The following is a 16,285-nucleotide window of genomic DNA, read 5'->3' as shown; positions in this document are numbered from 1 at the left end:
AAGCCACTTTTTCATTATTGTTGTTATATTTGTAGTGGTGAACTGTGATCGGTGATTTTTTTTTTTTTTTGAGACAGAGTCTCAAGGTGTCACCCTGGTTAGAGTGCTGTGCCATCACAGCTCACAGCAACTTCCAACCCTTGGTCTTAAGTCATTCTCTTGCCTCAGCCTCCCAAGTAGCTGGGACTACAGGTGCTCATCACAAAGCCCGGTTATTTTTTGTTGCAGTTGTCATTGTTGCTTAGCAAACCCAGGCTGGGTTCGAACCAGTCATCCTAGGTGTATGTGGCCAGTGCCCTTGCCGATTGAGCTATGGGCGCCACCTGATCAGTGATTTTTGACATTGCTATTGTAATGATTTTGGCTGCTAAGAACCATACCCAGTTAAGACAGTGAACTTAACGGATAACTCATGCGTGTTTTGACTGATGCACCAGCCAGGCACTTGCCTGTCTCTCTCCCTCTGCTGGGATAGATACAAAATATTGAAATCAGGCCAAATAATACCCCTGCAATGGCCTCTACGTGTTCAAGCAAAAAGGAGAACCTCATGCCTCTCACTTTAAATCAAATGCTAAAAGTGATTCAGTTTAGTGCAGAAGGCTTGTCGAAAGCTGGGAAAGGCTGAAAGCTAGACCTCTTATGCCAAACAGGTAAGTTGTGCATGTAAAGGAAAAATTCTTAAGGGAAATGACAAGTGCTACTCCAGTGAACACAGAGGTGATAAAGAAGCAAAATAGCTTTATTGCTGATAAAGAGAAAGTTTCAGTGGTCTGTATGGAAGATCAAACCAATCACAACATTCCCTTAAGTGAAAGCCTAAATTCAGAGCCAGGCCCTAACTGTCTTTAATTTGAAGAATGCTGAGAGAGGTGAAGAAGCTGCAGAAGGAAAGTTTGAAGCTAGCAGAAGTTGATTCATGACATTTAAGGAAGAACCCATGTCTGTAATATAAAGCTACAGGGTGAAGGAGCAAGTGCTGACACAGAAGCTGCAGCAGGGTACCCAGAAGATCCACGTAAGGTCACTGATGAAGGTGACTGTTGGCAGCAACAGATTTTCAATGGAGACAAAACAGCCTTCTATTGGAAGAAGATGCCATTTAGGACTTTCATAACTAGAGAGGACAAGCAATTGCCTGGCTTCAAATCTTTAAAGGACAGGCTGCTCTCGTGTTATGCTGTGGCCCCGACCCCCAGTACTGGTCCATGGCCTGTCAGGAACCAGGCTGCAAAGCAGGAGGCGAGTGGTGGTTGAGCCAGAAAAACTTCATCTGTATTTACAGCCTCTCCCCCTTGCTTGTGTCACTGCCTGAGCCCCACCTCCTGTCAGCTTGGCAGAGGTGTTAGATTCTCAAAGGAGCACAAACCCTACTGAAAACTGCACATGAGAGGGATCTAGGTTTTGTGCTCATTATGAGAAATAATGTCTGATCATCATGGTGGAGATGACGCCATGGTGCCAGCACTAAGACTGTTTAGTTGCAGAGAAACAAGCTCAGGGGTCCCTCTGATTCTGCATGATAGTGAGTTGAACGATTATTTTATTATATACTACAATGCAATAATAATAGAAATAAAGTGCATAATAAAATCAATGCACTTGAATCATCCCCAAACCATTCCCCTACTCCTTCCCAGATACATGGAAAAATTCTCTTCCATGAAACCAATCCCTGGTGCCAAAAAGACTGGGGAACATTGTGTTAGAGGCTAATACCGCTAATGACTTTACAAGGAAACCAGTGCTCATTTACCATGCTTAAAATCCTGAGGCCCTTAAGAATGATGCTAAATTTACTCTGCCTCTGTTTTACAAATGGAACAGCAAAACCTGGATGACAGGACATCTTTTATGCATTGTTTACTGAATATATTAAGCCCATTGTTGAGACCTACTGCTCAGAAAGATTTCTCTCAAAATAGCAGTGCTCATTGACAATGCACTGTTCACCCAAGAACTCTCAGGGGAATGTACAAGGAGATGAATGTTGTTGTCTTGGGGATGTACAAGAAGATGAATGTTGTTGTCATGCCTGCAAACACAATATCCATTCTGTAGCCCATGGATCAAGAGTAATTTTAACTTTCAAGTCTTATCATTTAAGAAATACATTTCATGGCTCAGCACCTCTGGCTCAAGCCACATACACCTAAGATAGCAGGTTCGAATCCAGCCCAGGCCACCAAACAACACCTTCCTGGTGAAGACTGTGTGAATATTGTCTCAAAATGGCAACAAAGGACACAGAACATTACATAGTTGACAGTGAGGAGCGGGTTTCGAGAGGATTCATGCTAATATTAGAGGAAGTTTCCTTATGAGTAAAATTATATCAAACAGCATCACATACTACAGAGAAATCTTTCATGAAAGGAAGTATTGATTGGTGTGGCAAAGTTAGCTGTTGACTTATTTTAAGAAGTTGCTACAGCTACCCCAACCTTTGGCAACCACTACCTTGATCATTCAGCAGCCATCAACTACGAGGCAAGTCCCTCCACCAGCAAAAAGATTAGGACTCTCCAAAGGTGCAGATGGTTGTTAGCATTTTTTTTTTAACCAATAAAGCATTTGTAAATCAAGGTATGTCCTTAGAGTTAATGCTATTACATGCTTAATAGCCTACAAACTGGTGTAAACATGTCTTTAATATGTACCAGGAAGCCAAACACTGGTGTAACTCATTTTATTGCAGTGTTTACTTTATTGTAGTGGTCTGGAACGAAACCCACAGTCTCTCTGAAGTATGCCTGTTTATATAATTAGGAATAATAGAACATAACTACACATATACAGTATATATTGTTTCCTGTCCTATGAGTGAGATACACAGATTCCAGGATTCTGTTACAGTGTCTTTTCTGGATGTCAGAATTTTGAGTGAGAGACTCACAGCAAGTTAGAACTCAAAAGAACCTTAAAGATTGTTTTCTTCAATCACCTTGAGTGATAGATAAGTAAAATGACCTTCTGTGTAAAGAGGTGACTTATCCAAGATCATGTGGCTAAGTAGTGGCAGAGCCCGGATGAAGGCCAAGCTCTTTGTAACCACCCTTCTTTCCCTTTGTACCATCTGCAGTGATGATTCACCACAGTGATTGACACGAGGCATCAAGTGAATTTGTTACTAGGTGACCTCCAGAGGAAAGCACTAGCTCCTCTCTACTTCCAGGATGACATTTGCAGGCCTCACCCCGGACTCAACTTGAGCTGTTACTGTTGTTATTATTACCCTTGGAAGGCACTCCGCTGCCTGCAAGGTCCTTTCACATTTGCTATTCCTGTTCATCCTCTAAAAGACTCTGCAAAAACAAGCATTATTCTGCTTTTCAAATGAGGACCCTCAAACTCAACAGCATTGTGTGTCCTCCCCCAAGGTTATGCAGTTATAGGGTATCCGGATCTGGACTCTAATTCAAGAGTCCACTCTTCCACTCTCAAGTTCAAGGCCTTTTGTTGATTTAGTTTTAAATCAGGTTTTGCTAAATACAGTTTAATTGCCAGGAGGTGGCATAGCATAGTGCTCAAGAGTGTGGCTGGGAGCCAGATTACTTGGCTTCAGTCTGAGTTCTGCCCCTTATTTTTTACATGACTTTGGGGAAATTACTTAATCTCAATATGCCTCTGTTTCCTCATCTATAAAATGTGGGTGATGAGGATAATAACGCCTAACTGAGATGCACTCGAAGAGTCAGCGCCTAAAAAGCGAAATACATCATGATCTCACGTCTTCTTATAATTCCCCTGAAAAATTGGAATTTGTTTCTTTCCTTCCTTCCCTTCCTTCCTTCCTTCCTTCCTTCCTTCCTTCCTTCCTTCCTTCCTTCCTTCCTTCCTTTCTCTCTCTCTCTCTCTCTCTCTCTCTCTTTCTTTCTTTCTTTCTTTCTTTCTTTCTTTCTTTCTTTCTTTCTTGACAGAGTCCCACTATGTCTCCCTCAGTAGAGTGCAGTGGCGTCACAGCTAACAGCAACTTCAAACTCTTGGGCGTAAGTGACTCTCTTGCCTCAGCCTCCCAAGTAGCCGAGACTACAGGCACCTGCTATAACACCCGGCTATTTTTTGGTTGTAGTTGTCATTGTTGTTTGGTGGGCCCTGGTTGGTTTGAACCTCCCAGCTCCAGTGTATGTGGCTGGTGTCCTAGCTGCTGAGCTACAGACACCGAGCTTCTTTTTTTCTTATTTTGAGACAGGATCTTTCTCTGTCCCCCAGGCTGGAGTACAATGGCAATATGATCACTACAACCTTAAACTCCTAGGCTCAAGCTATCCTCTTGCCTCAACCTTCCAAGTAACCGGAACTACAAATGTGTGACACCTGAATGATTACTCTTATTTTTTTGTAGAGACAGGGTCTCACTAGCTTTCCAGGTTGGTCCTGAACTCCTGGCTTCAAGGGCTGTGCCTAGTTAGATTTTCTTTATATGTTATCCAACATGGGCCATTAGTGAGTGCAGCTGAAAGAGGGTTTTATACAGATGTTAGATTATGTAAACATAATAAAATTTAATATCCTTGAAAAGAAAGATTTTCATGAAAGTTAACATTTGTCTGACTTTCCAGGCCAAAAGTACTCTGATGTTCAAGGTTGTGGCTGTACAAGCTAGTGCTAATAGGGAGATTCCTACAGTAATATGTCAAGCATGAAAACGGTCATAGAGAAGACTTTGGGTTCAGATAGCAGGGGCAAGTGTGTAGCGCTCCAGAAGCTGTTTCATGCCAGTCTCGGCCCTAGCCTCTGCCTCAGAGAAGAGCCCACTCAACTCTGGCTCATTCTTTAGGGTGTGGGTTTGAGTTTTCAGAAACGTTTTCTGATGATGCGGAAACAGAGGTTCTTTCTTTCCAAATGAAAATTTGGTTAGGGCTCTTTACTTCTTCCATTCAGTGGTAGTCTATGGGCCACCAACCCATAGTCCCATGCCTTGGGACTATAGAGATGTGTGTTGTATGGTGAATGCCCTAGGGGCAGTATTGTCTCAGGAGCGGAGCAAGTGAGCATGGCAGTGCCCATCGTGCGCAGCTGTAGAGTGATTTGTGGGGCTCTGTAAAGCTCCCCACCTGCAACTAACTCCTCTGATTGACAGCATCACTTGTTCAAGGCTAGGCCACATGTTTCCCAAAGCACTCTTAAAATGCAGATCTCTCACCTGGGATATTGGCCAGTGAGTAGGGTCCGTGGTGGAAGGGACACAGGGCAGCCATGTTTTTATAAAGGAGGTCTGAGAGGAAGAGATCTCCAACCCGTCCCTGCGTCTGGGGGAAATGACTTCTTGTGGTCTCCAGTGGCATCTTCACTCTCCCCGATTTTCTCCTCGGTGATCATTTGCTCTGAGCAGTATTTGACAAACTTGGGAGGAAGAGGTGTGGGGCAGCTGGGGGTGCGTGGGAGGGGAGAGGGCAGTGTAGGAGCTACAAAAGAAGCAGAGGTTCCTTAGAGCAATGATTGGGTGGTTCTGTCCTTTTCAGCATTTGGCCTAGTATAAATCCTGAGCCAGACTTAATGCTAGCTGTTCTTGGGGGAATGAGGAGAGCCCCAAACTTGACAGACCTAACTTGGTTGAATCCTGCCTGCCTTCCTTTCTTACTGCCCAAGTAATAAAATCCTGGGCAACTCACTTAACTGTTGGAGCTTCAGTTACCTCCTCTATAATATGGACATGAAATCTCTCCCACTAGAGATTATTGAGATGACAGAAAAATGTGCGGCATTAAGTACAGTCTGTGGCCCTTTGCAGACACTCAGGAAATGGTAGCCAATTCAGTGGTCTTTACCTTGACAAAGCGTATTGATGAATGTTAATCTCTCTGCATTGTTATGATTGACCTTCCAGGCCATGGAAAACTTTGCCTTGACATTGAAGGCCTCTGCTCAAATGCTGCAGACATTTGGGGCCTGCCTGGCCTCAATAGAGCTGCCCAGAGGCATGTCGTCCACTGAAGACCTTCTCATGTCCCACAGAAGGCAGCGGGACAAGCTGCAGGTGAGTGGTCAGTGGCCTCTCATGGCTAACCTCTGTGCTGGCAGGTGGTTCTGCCCTTTGGGGAGAACCAGGAACTGAATTAAAGTTAAGCCGCCTATTTCTTTCTTCTCCAGTGACTTGGCAGTCACTTACCATCTTAAACCTTCCAGATAGGCAGTTTGTGAAGAGGAAAATCCCTTGAGACTGGGTGTGACCTATGGGAAGTGCTGGAGAGGTGTGTAAACACCCTTTCAGAGGGTGCACTCCTATGATGCTGCCCAGGACAGACCAGAATGTCAGATGCTGATACTGCAGGCAGAGGGGGTGGCTTTTGAAGTAGAAGCTTTACAGCAGTGGTTGTAAAGTTTTGAGGCAGACTTAGAAGCTGACTTATTGCCTCATATTCTCAGGGTTGTGTCTTTTTATTTGGAGACTAATTTGAGAGAAAGGACTATGGGAGTCTGCTCAGAACTGAGTTTAAGGATAGGTGCTTATTAAATGATTCATAAAATCCAGTCAGAACCTGCTGAGAAGAGAGATTGGCAGGGTCTTTCAGTCACCCAGCGAAGGGAACTCTCCCTGGGTCTGCCTGCTGGATGAGCGTCAGCGTCTCTCTGCCTTGAGAAGCACCAACAGATAATAGATTCTGTGACTCTGTTATTTCACAGAAGTCCAGTTTTGGGTAGAGCAGCAAACCCAAACCCAGAACTGAACAGTCAGTAGTGTGTCCTTGCTGCATGGAACTTGGGAAGAGCTGATCCAAAATTGGCAAAAGTTTTTTGCTACATGGCATTTGTTCATTTATTCAACACTTCCTGAGTATTTGCCATTACATGCCAAGAAAACCAAAACTTCAACCTCAAGGAACACATAATCTAGTTAGGGAAGTCTCAGAGGCTAGTAGTTGAGGCAAATTAATTTTTCCGTGTGCCAAGGAACACTGTTAAATTCTGTCTTTAAGGAGGTTGTTATCCAGAAAGTGTTCAAAATAAGTATATTTCCCAGATTTCTTTGAATAATCAAACGATCTGGACTGAAATCGTGAAATTCTGGCAATCTCCTGGAAATTTTCCCTGGAAATCCCTCTGAGGGGTCTGACCTTTTCTTTTTCAAATATTTTGGCCAGGATCACCCCACATGATTCCTGAGAGGCGCTGGTTGCAGAAAGCAGGGTCTGGGTGCAGGGAAGTCTGCGCGCACCGGGGAGCGTGCGGCGAAGCTGGTCCCGCGCGGCAGGGCCGCGGCGCATGCGCACAGCGCATTCTCTGCCTGGGTCCGAGAAGGGTCTGGGAAGGCTGCAGAGCAGAAACGCAAGATGGTAGCACCGGCAGTCAGAAAGGTCTCTGGGGAAAAGGGTAAAATTTTTGGATTTTAGACAAGGCCACATTCTTGGGATGTGGAAATCAGTCATAAGGCCCCGCTGTTTGTGCCCGGGAAGGACACATGAGGGAGTGTCCTGCAACTTCTGTACAGGCAAGGAGTTTCTACCGAGGGCAGGGGGCAGGAAGAACCAGTCTTCCAGATGGCGTTAGAGCATTTTCTTACAGGTGGTAACCAGGTATTCTCAGAGTCAAAACAGCAACCCTGACCGTGGCTCACACCTGTAATCCTAGAGCTCTGGGAGGCTAAGGCGGGTGGCTTGCTTGAGCTCGGGAGTTCAAGACCAGCTGGAACAAGGAGACTAAGTCTCTACTAAAAAGAAAAAAACTCGCAGGGCATTGTGGCGGGCATAGTCCCAGCTACTCCAGGGGCCGAGGCAAGTGGATCTCTTGAGCCCAGGAGTTTGAGGTTGCTGTGAACTATGATGCCACAGCGCTCTACCGAGGGTAACAGAGTAAAAACTCTGTCTCAAAACCAAACAACAACAAACGGGCAACTTTGAGCAAAGGAGACTAAAACTTCTCTCAATTATAAAGTAGGGTAACTTTGTACATTCACATAATTTGAAGTATTATTTGACATTTATGAGAAGTAATTTTACGCTCTAATTATTATATGTATGTCTCAGTTTGGTGAAACACTCCTATCTAACCTGTATGACAAGGGAAAGGTTCCGTTTGATCAGCCTTGAGAGCAACTTTGCCTAAACTAAACTGAGATGCTTGCATTTATATCCCATCCCATGCCACCCTAAAGGCATGGAGAAGGCCTAGAGGGATTTTAAAATAAAAGTTCTCAAAACAATTTAACTTGTCCAAGTATTCACCTTGATTACAAATATTACAGTCATTTGGAGTAAAACATTATGCTGGCTTTATTTTACCAAGTATTACAAACATCCTTTAAAAGACAATTATAAAGAGTTTCTTAAGGCCTTTTTTGATTATTAACTATTGGCCTAATACAAATTTGGTGTTTTTGTTCCTTGTAATTTATCAAGAGTATCAAAATCATTAAAGTAGGGTTACATTTATCCTTTTCCTTGTCCAAAAATACTTTGAAGAGAGAAATGATTTAAATGAGAAAAAAAGGATAGTGTTTAAACTTTTATTAACAACAGTTTTTTGTGATTATTTACATGTATTTTACTCATATTAGTGTTTTTAAGCAAACCTACTTTTTAAGCAAAGGTTCTACATGTAATTGAATAATTTCTTTTCCATTTGGAAGGTACCTTTTCCAAGTGAAAAACCAGTATAAGATTCATTCCTCAGAACAATAGGCTTTTAAGTCTATTTAAAATCTATAAAAGTTACGGCATAGGATTTACCGTTTTCTCTAAGCCTGGAGAACTTCTTGCCTTTTTTTTTCAACAGCTGACACAGCATTAAGCTTGATTTCTTGAATCCTTTTCTCCTGGGCATCCAGATAAGCACCTACCTGCCTCTACAACCAATCAAAATAGGAAGGAGATCCATGGAAGTGGAAGATTTTTACAGCCTCATTTGCTAATTCCCTATGGAGTTGTTCCTACTTTGTTCAAAATTATCTTCTGCTAGATTACAGTGGTTCTCAACCTTCCTAATGCCGCGAGCCTTTAATACAGTCCCTGTGGGTTGTGACCCACAGGTTGAGAACCTCTGCACTAGAATCTTTTTTCTTTTGGCCTTGCTGCTATATCAAACCATCTGTTTACCCAGGGAAAAAAAAAATCTGAAAACATTCACGGAATAACCTTAATCAAACTTTTTAGCAAACTGATGACTTTAAAGAAGGCTCTTCTTTAGAGGTATAAATTCCTTTCCTTCAGGCTGAGCCATGGATTGGATCTTAATGTAGTCTTATAGTCAAAGTGTACTCTCAGCTTCAATACTGTTATTTTCTGTCCAATCAGATTGCTGGCACTTAAGCTTTGAAGCCTATTTTCTCTGTAATTTTGCTGTCTCATTTGAGGGACAGAAAGGAATTGTGAGTACAGTGCACACAACCAGTGTCAGCCTCCTCTGGGAGATGCTAGGTCCTGGTGAAAGAGACGGGCAGACATACGTCTGTATCCCACCAGGAACATTTCCACTGCTGAGAAAAGTGAGAGCAAGTGCCCAGAGCACTGGGCGACTCTATTTCTTCTGCAAATTAGATCCCTCTCCAAGGATTGCGTTCTGAGGCTGTGCTTTGGGTTCACTCTCAGTTTATCGGCAGTTCATGCCCTGTCACAGCAGGACCCTGGCTGCACATAAAAAGGCAACTCCCAGAAAGGGTGTTCCAGTAGACAGAGCCCTGAGCTTCTCCTGCAGCATGGGTGCTGGCAGTAAAAAAGTTAAATACCCCAAATGGTTAAGGATATTTTGTTTCCATGGAAACTGAAACTTTTATTTTGGGGCTGGGCAACTTACCTTTGCTCTTTCCAAGTTCCTTCATCGTTCCTTCTGTGTTTAGGGTACATTTTTATAAATGTACTCAAGCTAACTACGTAGTTTGGTCCCAAAGCAGTAACCAGGTCACAGTGTTGGCTTCTATTTTTTAACAGTGTAAAGGGCATACACAGAGTATGACATCACTTATGAAGAGTCACCTTCTCTGACGCACACGTGTTCCTCACACTCTGCAGCTCTTTGAGTCGAACCCTCTCCCTAGCTTCTCCTCCTATGTCTCCGTCTGCCCTGGCAACGCACCCCTTCTCTTTCAGCTTCTCTGTCTTTCTGCCCAACTCTCTGCCACAAAAGTGAATATGAACAGATAGATAAGGCCAGAATCCTGCTGGAAACCTGGGAGCAGTTAAGAAACCACATGGGGAAAGCCAGGATCCCTTTTGGTGGTGGGAGGAGGGAAAGGCTAAGGCCACTTGACTCTTAAGTACATTTTTACCATTATATCTAATTTGTCTTATTCATCTGCAACCTGATTTCTTTAGGACTGTTATTAATTTATCCAACTTACAAATATTTAATGAGCATTGATGAGATAAGAAGAAAAGAGGGCCAACACATGAGAGTGGAAAAGAAGGGATAGATCCCATTCCCAGCAGGAGTGCTAGCCAAGTGGCTGACCTCGAGCAGCATTACCTGGTGTGGACAGACCAGCGGGGTGTCCAGAGAACTCTGAGAAGCAGCTCTCTCAGAGAAGGCAAGTCTATCCTCAGCCACATTCAGGGACAAGCTTGAGGAGGGGTATAAACCACATAGCCCTTCTGGGGGAAATTCTGGAGAGAAATGGGAGGCAGGAGACAAAGGCATGAGGTTGACAGGGCCCAGGACTACTGTGTGGACAGAGTTGGGAAGCACAAAACTCTTCCCCAGGGAATGAGCTCCAGGCTGTGTGAAGGCTGCAGAAGTGGCTGGGCCTAGAAGAACACTTCAGTGTTCCTGTGCAAAGAAGTGATCTTTTGATTTAAATCTTGCTCAGGGGTGTACCTGTGACCCAGGAACCAAATGCAGACTTCCCAAGGATTTGGAAGTAAATAGACTCCCCCAGTTACAAAGCCCTAAATCCCCATGTTAAAAGAGCAGAATATAGTTGCCTTGAAAGTATAAATCTTTCCATGTCGAATTGAAGTTGTTGCCCATCTCTGCCAAACTTTAATAATTGAACAAGACCACAGTTGGTTGGCTTATAGAAAGAGAAGCAGGTATTTATTGATGAGATTAGGTAAAGTATTTTCATGGACAACTAGCAATTGATACATTATTATTGCTTGACATTTTCTTGACATTCAATATCTGTCATTTTCTTGTTTCTGGTCAGTATCTTGGATTAGATTTTATTAACCAGTTTTAATTTACAACAGCTTGAGATACATAGAAAAAATACTGTCACTTTTGGAAAGGAAAGTGGACAGGCTGGGGGATAAAAGACTTTCTTTTTTTTTACATTCTTTTGTCTAGTTTATATTCTGTATCATACATAGCATTATCCATTAAAGATCAGTTAATTAATTTTTAAAGCTCATTTTTATTTTACTAGTATTTAATTCCTTAAATAAAAAATATGCTAATCTACCACTCTCCTCACCCCAAATCTACCAAGAATTTGTTTTTGCTAATTTCTTCTAAGAGATACATTTTTCTTTCCCTAGAATGAGCTGAAATTGCTTGGAAAGCAGGGGGCCACTTTGCTGTCATGTATCCAAGAACCAGCGGTCATAAATCCTGCCGGCAAACTCAATCCCAATGAACTTGAGAATGTTGTTACCATGGAAAGGTGAGTGAGTGGAATGGAATATGGTGTTTCAGAAATAATATGTAGTACTAGTGGTTGTGAAACAGCCAAGAACAGACTGGAACAGCTTCTCTTGGGTATTGGTGGGGGCAAGAAAGAATAATATTTAAGACAACAAAGGAAAGAAGATTGTGTCCATCTGGCATCCACTTATAGAGATCTTTTTATGAGAATTCCATTCTCTGCTCTTATATGTATATAATATACTCCCATCCCAGTATTTCAAGGATATGTAGTATTTGTAGAACTTCATTTCCAAATAACAGTTTGCTTTGGTGCTGTGCTTTTTGTGCATGTAGTCTTGGGTGGAAAAAAGAAGGCACAAAGGTGTCACCTGGGGCACATTTTAAAGCACAGCAGCTGCAGCTGAAGGGATGTTTCTGCCTGCACTGTGGATGTCCTGGCTGGAAAATGCAAGGTGTGGGGCCCTGCTGAACAATTTGAAAGGCATAGGTGACACAGACTTTCATGATAAGGCGATTGCCACAATTAATAACAATGACAGAAAACACTGGTGTTGTCCACATCTGTGCTGCATACAGAGGCCTGCAGAAACGAATGCTAACTTAGTATCACTTCCTCGTTCTTTCTTGAAAGGCTGTTAGTTCAGTTGGATGAAACAGAAAAGGCCTTTAGTCAATTTTGGTTTGAGCATCACGAGAAGCTTAATCAGTGCCTACAACTACAGCACTTTGAGCACAATTTTTGTAAGGTATGGTTTTCTTGCTTACTATAACTTTCTTTTCTGGTTTTCTCTGCCCCCTCAGAATCTGTGGTGTTGGGTTTCCCTCTTCTCCCTAATGGGGCTTCTTCCCCTGTCCTTGCTTCTTCACAGAACCCTTCCCCCCAGCCCCCTTCTCTCCTTTTCAGTGGAGCAGCAATGTTTTAGAGCCCCATTTTCTTATTGCCACATGTGACCTTTTAATGATAGTTTATCTTCATTTTTGATTAATAATCTGTTGAATTTAGCTCTAAAATTCCTTTACATGTGTCTCTGCACCCCCAGCTTAATCTGAATGTTAGTGATCTATGGAAAGGGGGGGGAGATCTTAAGATATACAAAAATTTTTCGGATTTTTGCATTGCCTTTTAGCATAACAGGTCTGTATCTCCCAAGGAGTGTGTGTTGCCTGACTTCTGTACTGTGCTAATGTGTCTCGTAGGTTAAGCTTGCCCTGGATAATTTGTTGGAAGAGCAAGCAGAGTTTACAGGCATCGGAGGCAGTGTGACGCACGTGGAGCAACTTCTCAAGGAACACAAAAAACTGGAGGAAAAAGGCCAGGTTTGTCTTTTGACATTTTTGTGTACAGGGGAGAAGTCATACTGTCCAATCACTGCTGTTGGAAAGTTGCTAAGGACTCAGGAATGCACAATCCTGCCCATCAAACACCCCACACCACCCAGGTCCCCAGAGATGTGCCTGTTAACAGTCCTAACAAATAATTTCAGTAGCACAGCCTTCCATCGAAGCTGCCAGAGCACACAGTTAAGGCTGGAGGACTTGGTAGGGTGAGGACTCTGGGCCAGCCCTGTCCTCTTATGGAGTCACTAGCCCAGTGGGAGGTCACATGACCCTCCAGATCAGTTATCCCAGAGTCAGCTTAGAGCTACCCCACCCCTGGGGACTGTGGACTGATGGTGTGGTGTGTGCTGGGTGGTAAAAAGGAAGGGAAACTATTAAAAGAGGAAACCAGAAATGAAATTAGTTTTATTCCTAGAGCAAGATGGTTAGACAGGGGGAAGTTGGACCACATTGTTCTGTTGCTACAGGGAATTGGCACATCTTTCTTCTTTCTCATGCCTCAAGAGTTATAAATATGAGACTTGAAGAATATTTATTTTACAATTCTCATACCAGAATTAGTTTCCCAGATCTGCATACAAGTCAGCACTTAGAGTTAGTCCTTACAAAGGTGTTACATTACAGACAAGTTCCTTTCTTTTTAAAAATCAGGTTCTCTGTGTTTTTGTCTCTTGGGAACCAGTCTCTTATGGTTAGCACTTCCTTCCTAAGCCAGTCTCAAGGGATGTTTCCGAAATAACACTTCGGTAATACTAGAGATTTGCTTCTCTAAGTATCAGCCTCTGGTCAGCAGCATGGATGGAGTTTGTTAGACATACAGAATCTCAGGGCCCACCATAGAATCAGAATCTGCCTTTTCATAAGACCCCCAGGTTGGGCCCACCTTAGAATCAGAATCTGCCTTTTAATAAGATCCCCAGCTGATGGCACACATTACTGTTGGAGATGTACCTGCAGTGAATGATATAAAACCAATATAAACCGAGTCCACACGGCTGTCAGTTGCAGATTCTGAGCTGGAGGTGCTTCTACACATGTGTGAACACACGACCCTGCTTGTACACCCCGATCCTTACCCAGGATTCTCATTCTTTCCTAGTGAGTGCTCTTTCTATTATCAGGGATCATTTGACAGCTACACTAGTATTGAAGACACATGAGTCATCAGATACATTTATCCAGCAGTGGAATTTCATATATGTGATGACTGTATGTCTTAGATTCTCTAGGACAGCCCCAATTTTATGTAATTTTACTTCTTTCAAAAGAATTCCTTATTAAATATAGATACCATGTATTTTTGCTTATATAGATTCATATATTAAGGGGGAAAAGGCCTCAATAAAAATGCCTTTATATAAACACGAAGGTGACTACTGTCCCATCAGGAGGTATTCCTGACACCTGGCAGTCCTGTCCTAAGTCCTGTGGATATGGTGGTGAACCAGACAGTCAGGACCCTGCTTGCATGGAGCTTACATTCTGCTGAAGAGAGATGGTTTATTAAAAAGCAGTAAAATAAATAACAGTATCAGATAGTGACCTGTGAAATACACACAAAAATAAGATATGATAGGAAGTGACTGGGGGAGCTACTTTAGCAAGGGTTGTCAGGAAAGGCCTCTCTGAGATCTATGTATTCATGCAAATGTTTGAGGAATAGCATCAGGGCAGAGGCAGCTGCAAGTGCAAAGCTCTGACAGGGGGGTTGGTGAGTTCAGGGGAAGTTACTGCAACACAGTAAACAGGAGGAAATGAGGTAAGAGAGAGGTGCAGAGGCCACGTGGCCACCCTGGGCCTGGGGATCTCTGGCAAGATTCTCAGTAGAACAGCAAGCCTGGAAGGCTCTCTGCATTGTGTTTTGAATTGTGGTGATGGGTCCTGCGTTGCATTCTGTCTTCTGCCCACCTCCTTCAACTCATAGTTCTTGATACTTTAGCTGACCAGAGCTGGGGATGGAACCTATGGTCATGGGACGTAGGAATGCCCTGTGAATACATGACCCATCTTTCATGGGCAAAATTCTCGAACTAGCTGGACTCGCTCACTGCGGGTGACCTATGGAGCCCAAGCAGATTGATTTTATTCATCCTGGCCTTGCTTACCCTGTTTTAAACTTTCTTCTAAAGGATACAGTACACTATTCCTCTGCCTTTGGGTGAACAAAACAAAGCTATCTGATCATAACTGATACTTTTTTTTATTTCGGATTAATATAAAGGTACATACTAGTAGGTTACATTGTTTGTGTTTGTTAGGTAAAATCCAAGTTGCAGTGGAGCCCTTCACCCAGGAGGTGTCCCATATGCCCCTACGTTGTGATAGGTGAGAGCACACCAATCCCCTCCCCACTTCTTGAATTTAAATGTGTTTTTCTCTCAGGTGCCTGTGTAGTTGTTCATCTAGTACAGTGGTTTTCAACATTCCTAATGCCACGGCCCGTTAATACAGCTCCTGTGGGTCGTGACCCACAGGTTGAGAACCGCTGATCTAGTAGTTCACATTAGTATTGAGTACCTTGGATGCTTGCTTTTCCACTCTTGTGATACTTAGGAGAATGCTCTCCAAATCCTTCCAGGTAAATACAAATGATGTGAAGTCTCCATCTTTTCAAATGGCTAAATAATAGTCCAGGCGTCCTTAAACTACAGCCTGCGGGCCACATACAGCCTGCCTAGGACATTTATCTGGACCGCCGGGTATTTTTGCCACCGCTGCCTGTCCTGCTTAGCAGCCGACTCATCCCAGGTCCTGCAGTCTGGCCCTCCAATGGTCTGAGGGACAGTGAATTGGCCCTCTGTTTAAAAAGTTTGAGGACCCTTATGGCATACATGTACTGTAGTGTGTTAATTCATTCCTGGGTAGATGGGCTCTTGGACTGTTTCCACATCTTTGTGATTGTGAATTGAGTTGTAGTAAACATTTGAGTGCAAATGTCCTTATGATAAAATAATTTTTGTTTTCATCTGAGAAGATACCTAGTAATAGGACTGTAGCATCAATGGAAGGTCTATTTTTTAGTTCTTTGAGGATTCTCCATACTTCTTTACATAGAGGCTATATTAGTTTGCCATTTCACCAACAGTATAAAAGTATTCCCTTCTCTCCATATCCACACCAGCATTGGCAGCTGTGGCTCTTTGTGAGTGGGCTGTTCTCACTGGATTTAGGTGATAATGTCACGGTGTTTTTGATTTGAATGTCTCTAATTAGGAATGATAAGCATATTTTTTTTGCATTTCCTATGTTGTTATCTTTCTTTTTTAATTTTTATTTATTTATTTCTATTCAATCATAGCTGTGTATATTAATGCAATCATGGGGTACAATGTGCTGGTTTTACATAAAATTTGAAATGCTTTCATCAAACTGGTTGACATAGCCTTCATGGCATTTTCTTAGTTATTGTGTTAAGATATTTATGTTC

General features: G+C 42.9%; 1 protein-coding gene across 1 annotated transcript in view; it reads left to right on the top strand.

The window, feature by feature from the left end:
* The window catches only part of MCF2L2 (MCF.2 cell line derived transforming sequence-like 2), a 192,205-nt gene that overhangs the window by 43,264 nt on the left and 132,656 nt on the right, over positions 1-16,285 (top strand). The window contains exons 6-9 of the mRNA XM_012811572.2: positions 5,831-5,980; positions 11,412-11,536; positions 12,152-12,266; positions 12,718-12,837. Of these exons, the coding sequence (XP_012667026.2) occupies positions 5,831-5,980; positions 11,412-11,536; positions 12,152-12,266; positions 12,718-12,837 (510 nt within the window). The remainder of the gene's footprint in view (positions 1-5,830; positions 5,981-11,411; positions 11,537-12,151; positions 12,267-12,717; positions 12,838-16,285) is intronic.

This window comes from Otolemur garnettii, unplaced genomic scaffold (genome assembly GCF_000181295.1).
Source record: "Otolemur garnettii isolate 467f Iridium unplaced genomic scaffold, OtoGar3 scaffold00166, whole genome shotgun sequence".
Classification (NCBI taxonomy): Eukaryota; Metazoa; Chordata; class Mammalia; order Primates; family Galagidae; genus Otolemur; species Otolemur garnettii.
The sequence above is the reverse complement of the archived record's forward strand: the minus strand, read 5'-3'. Positions and strand labels throughout refer to the sequence as shown.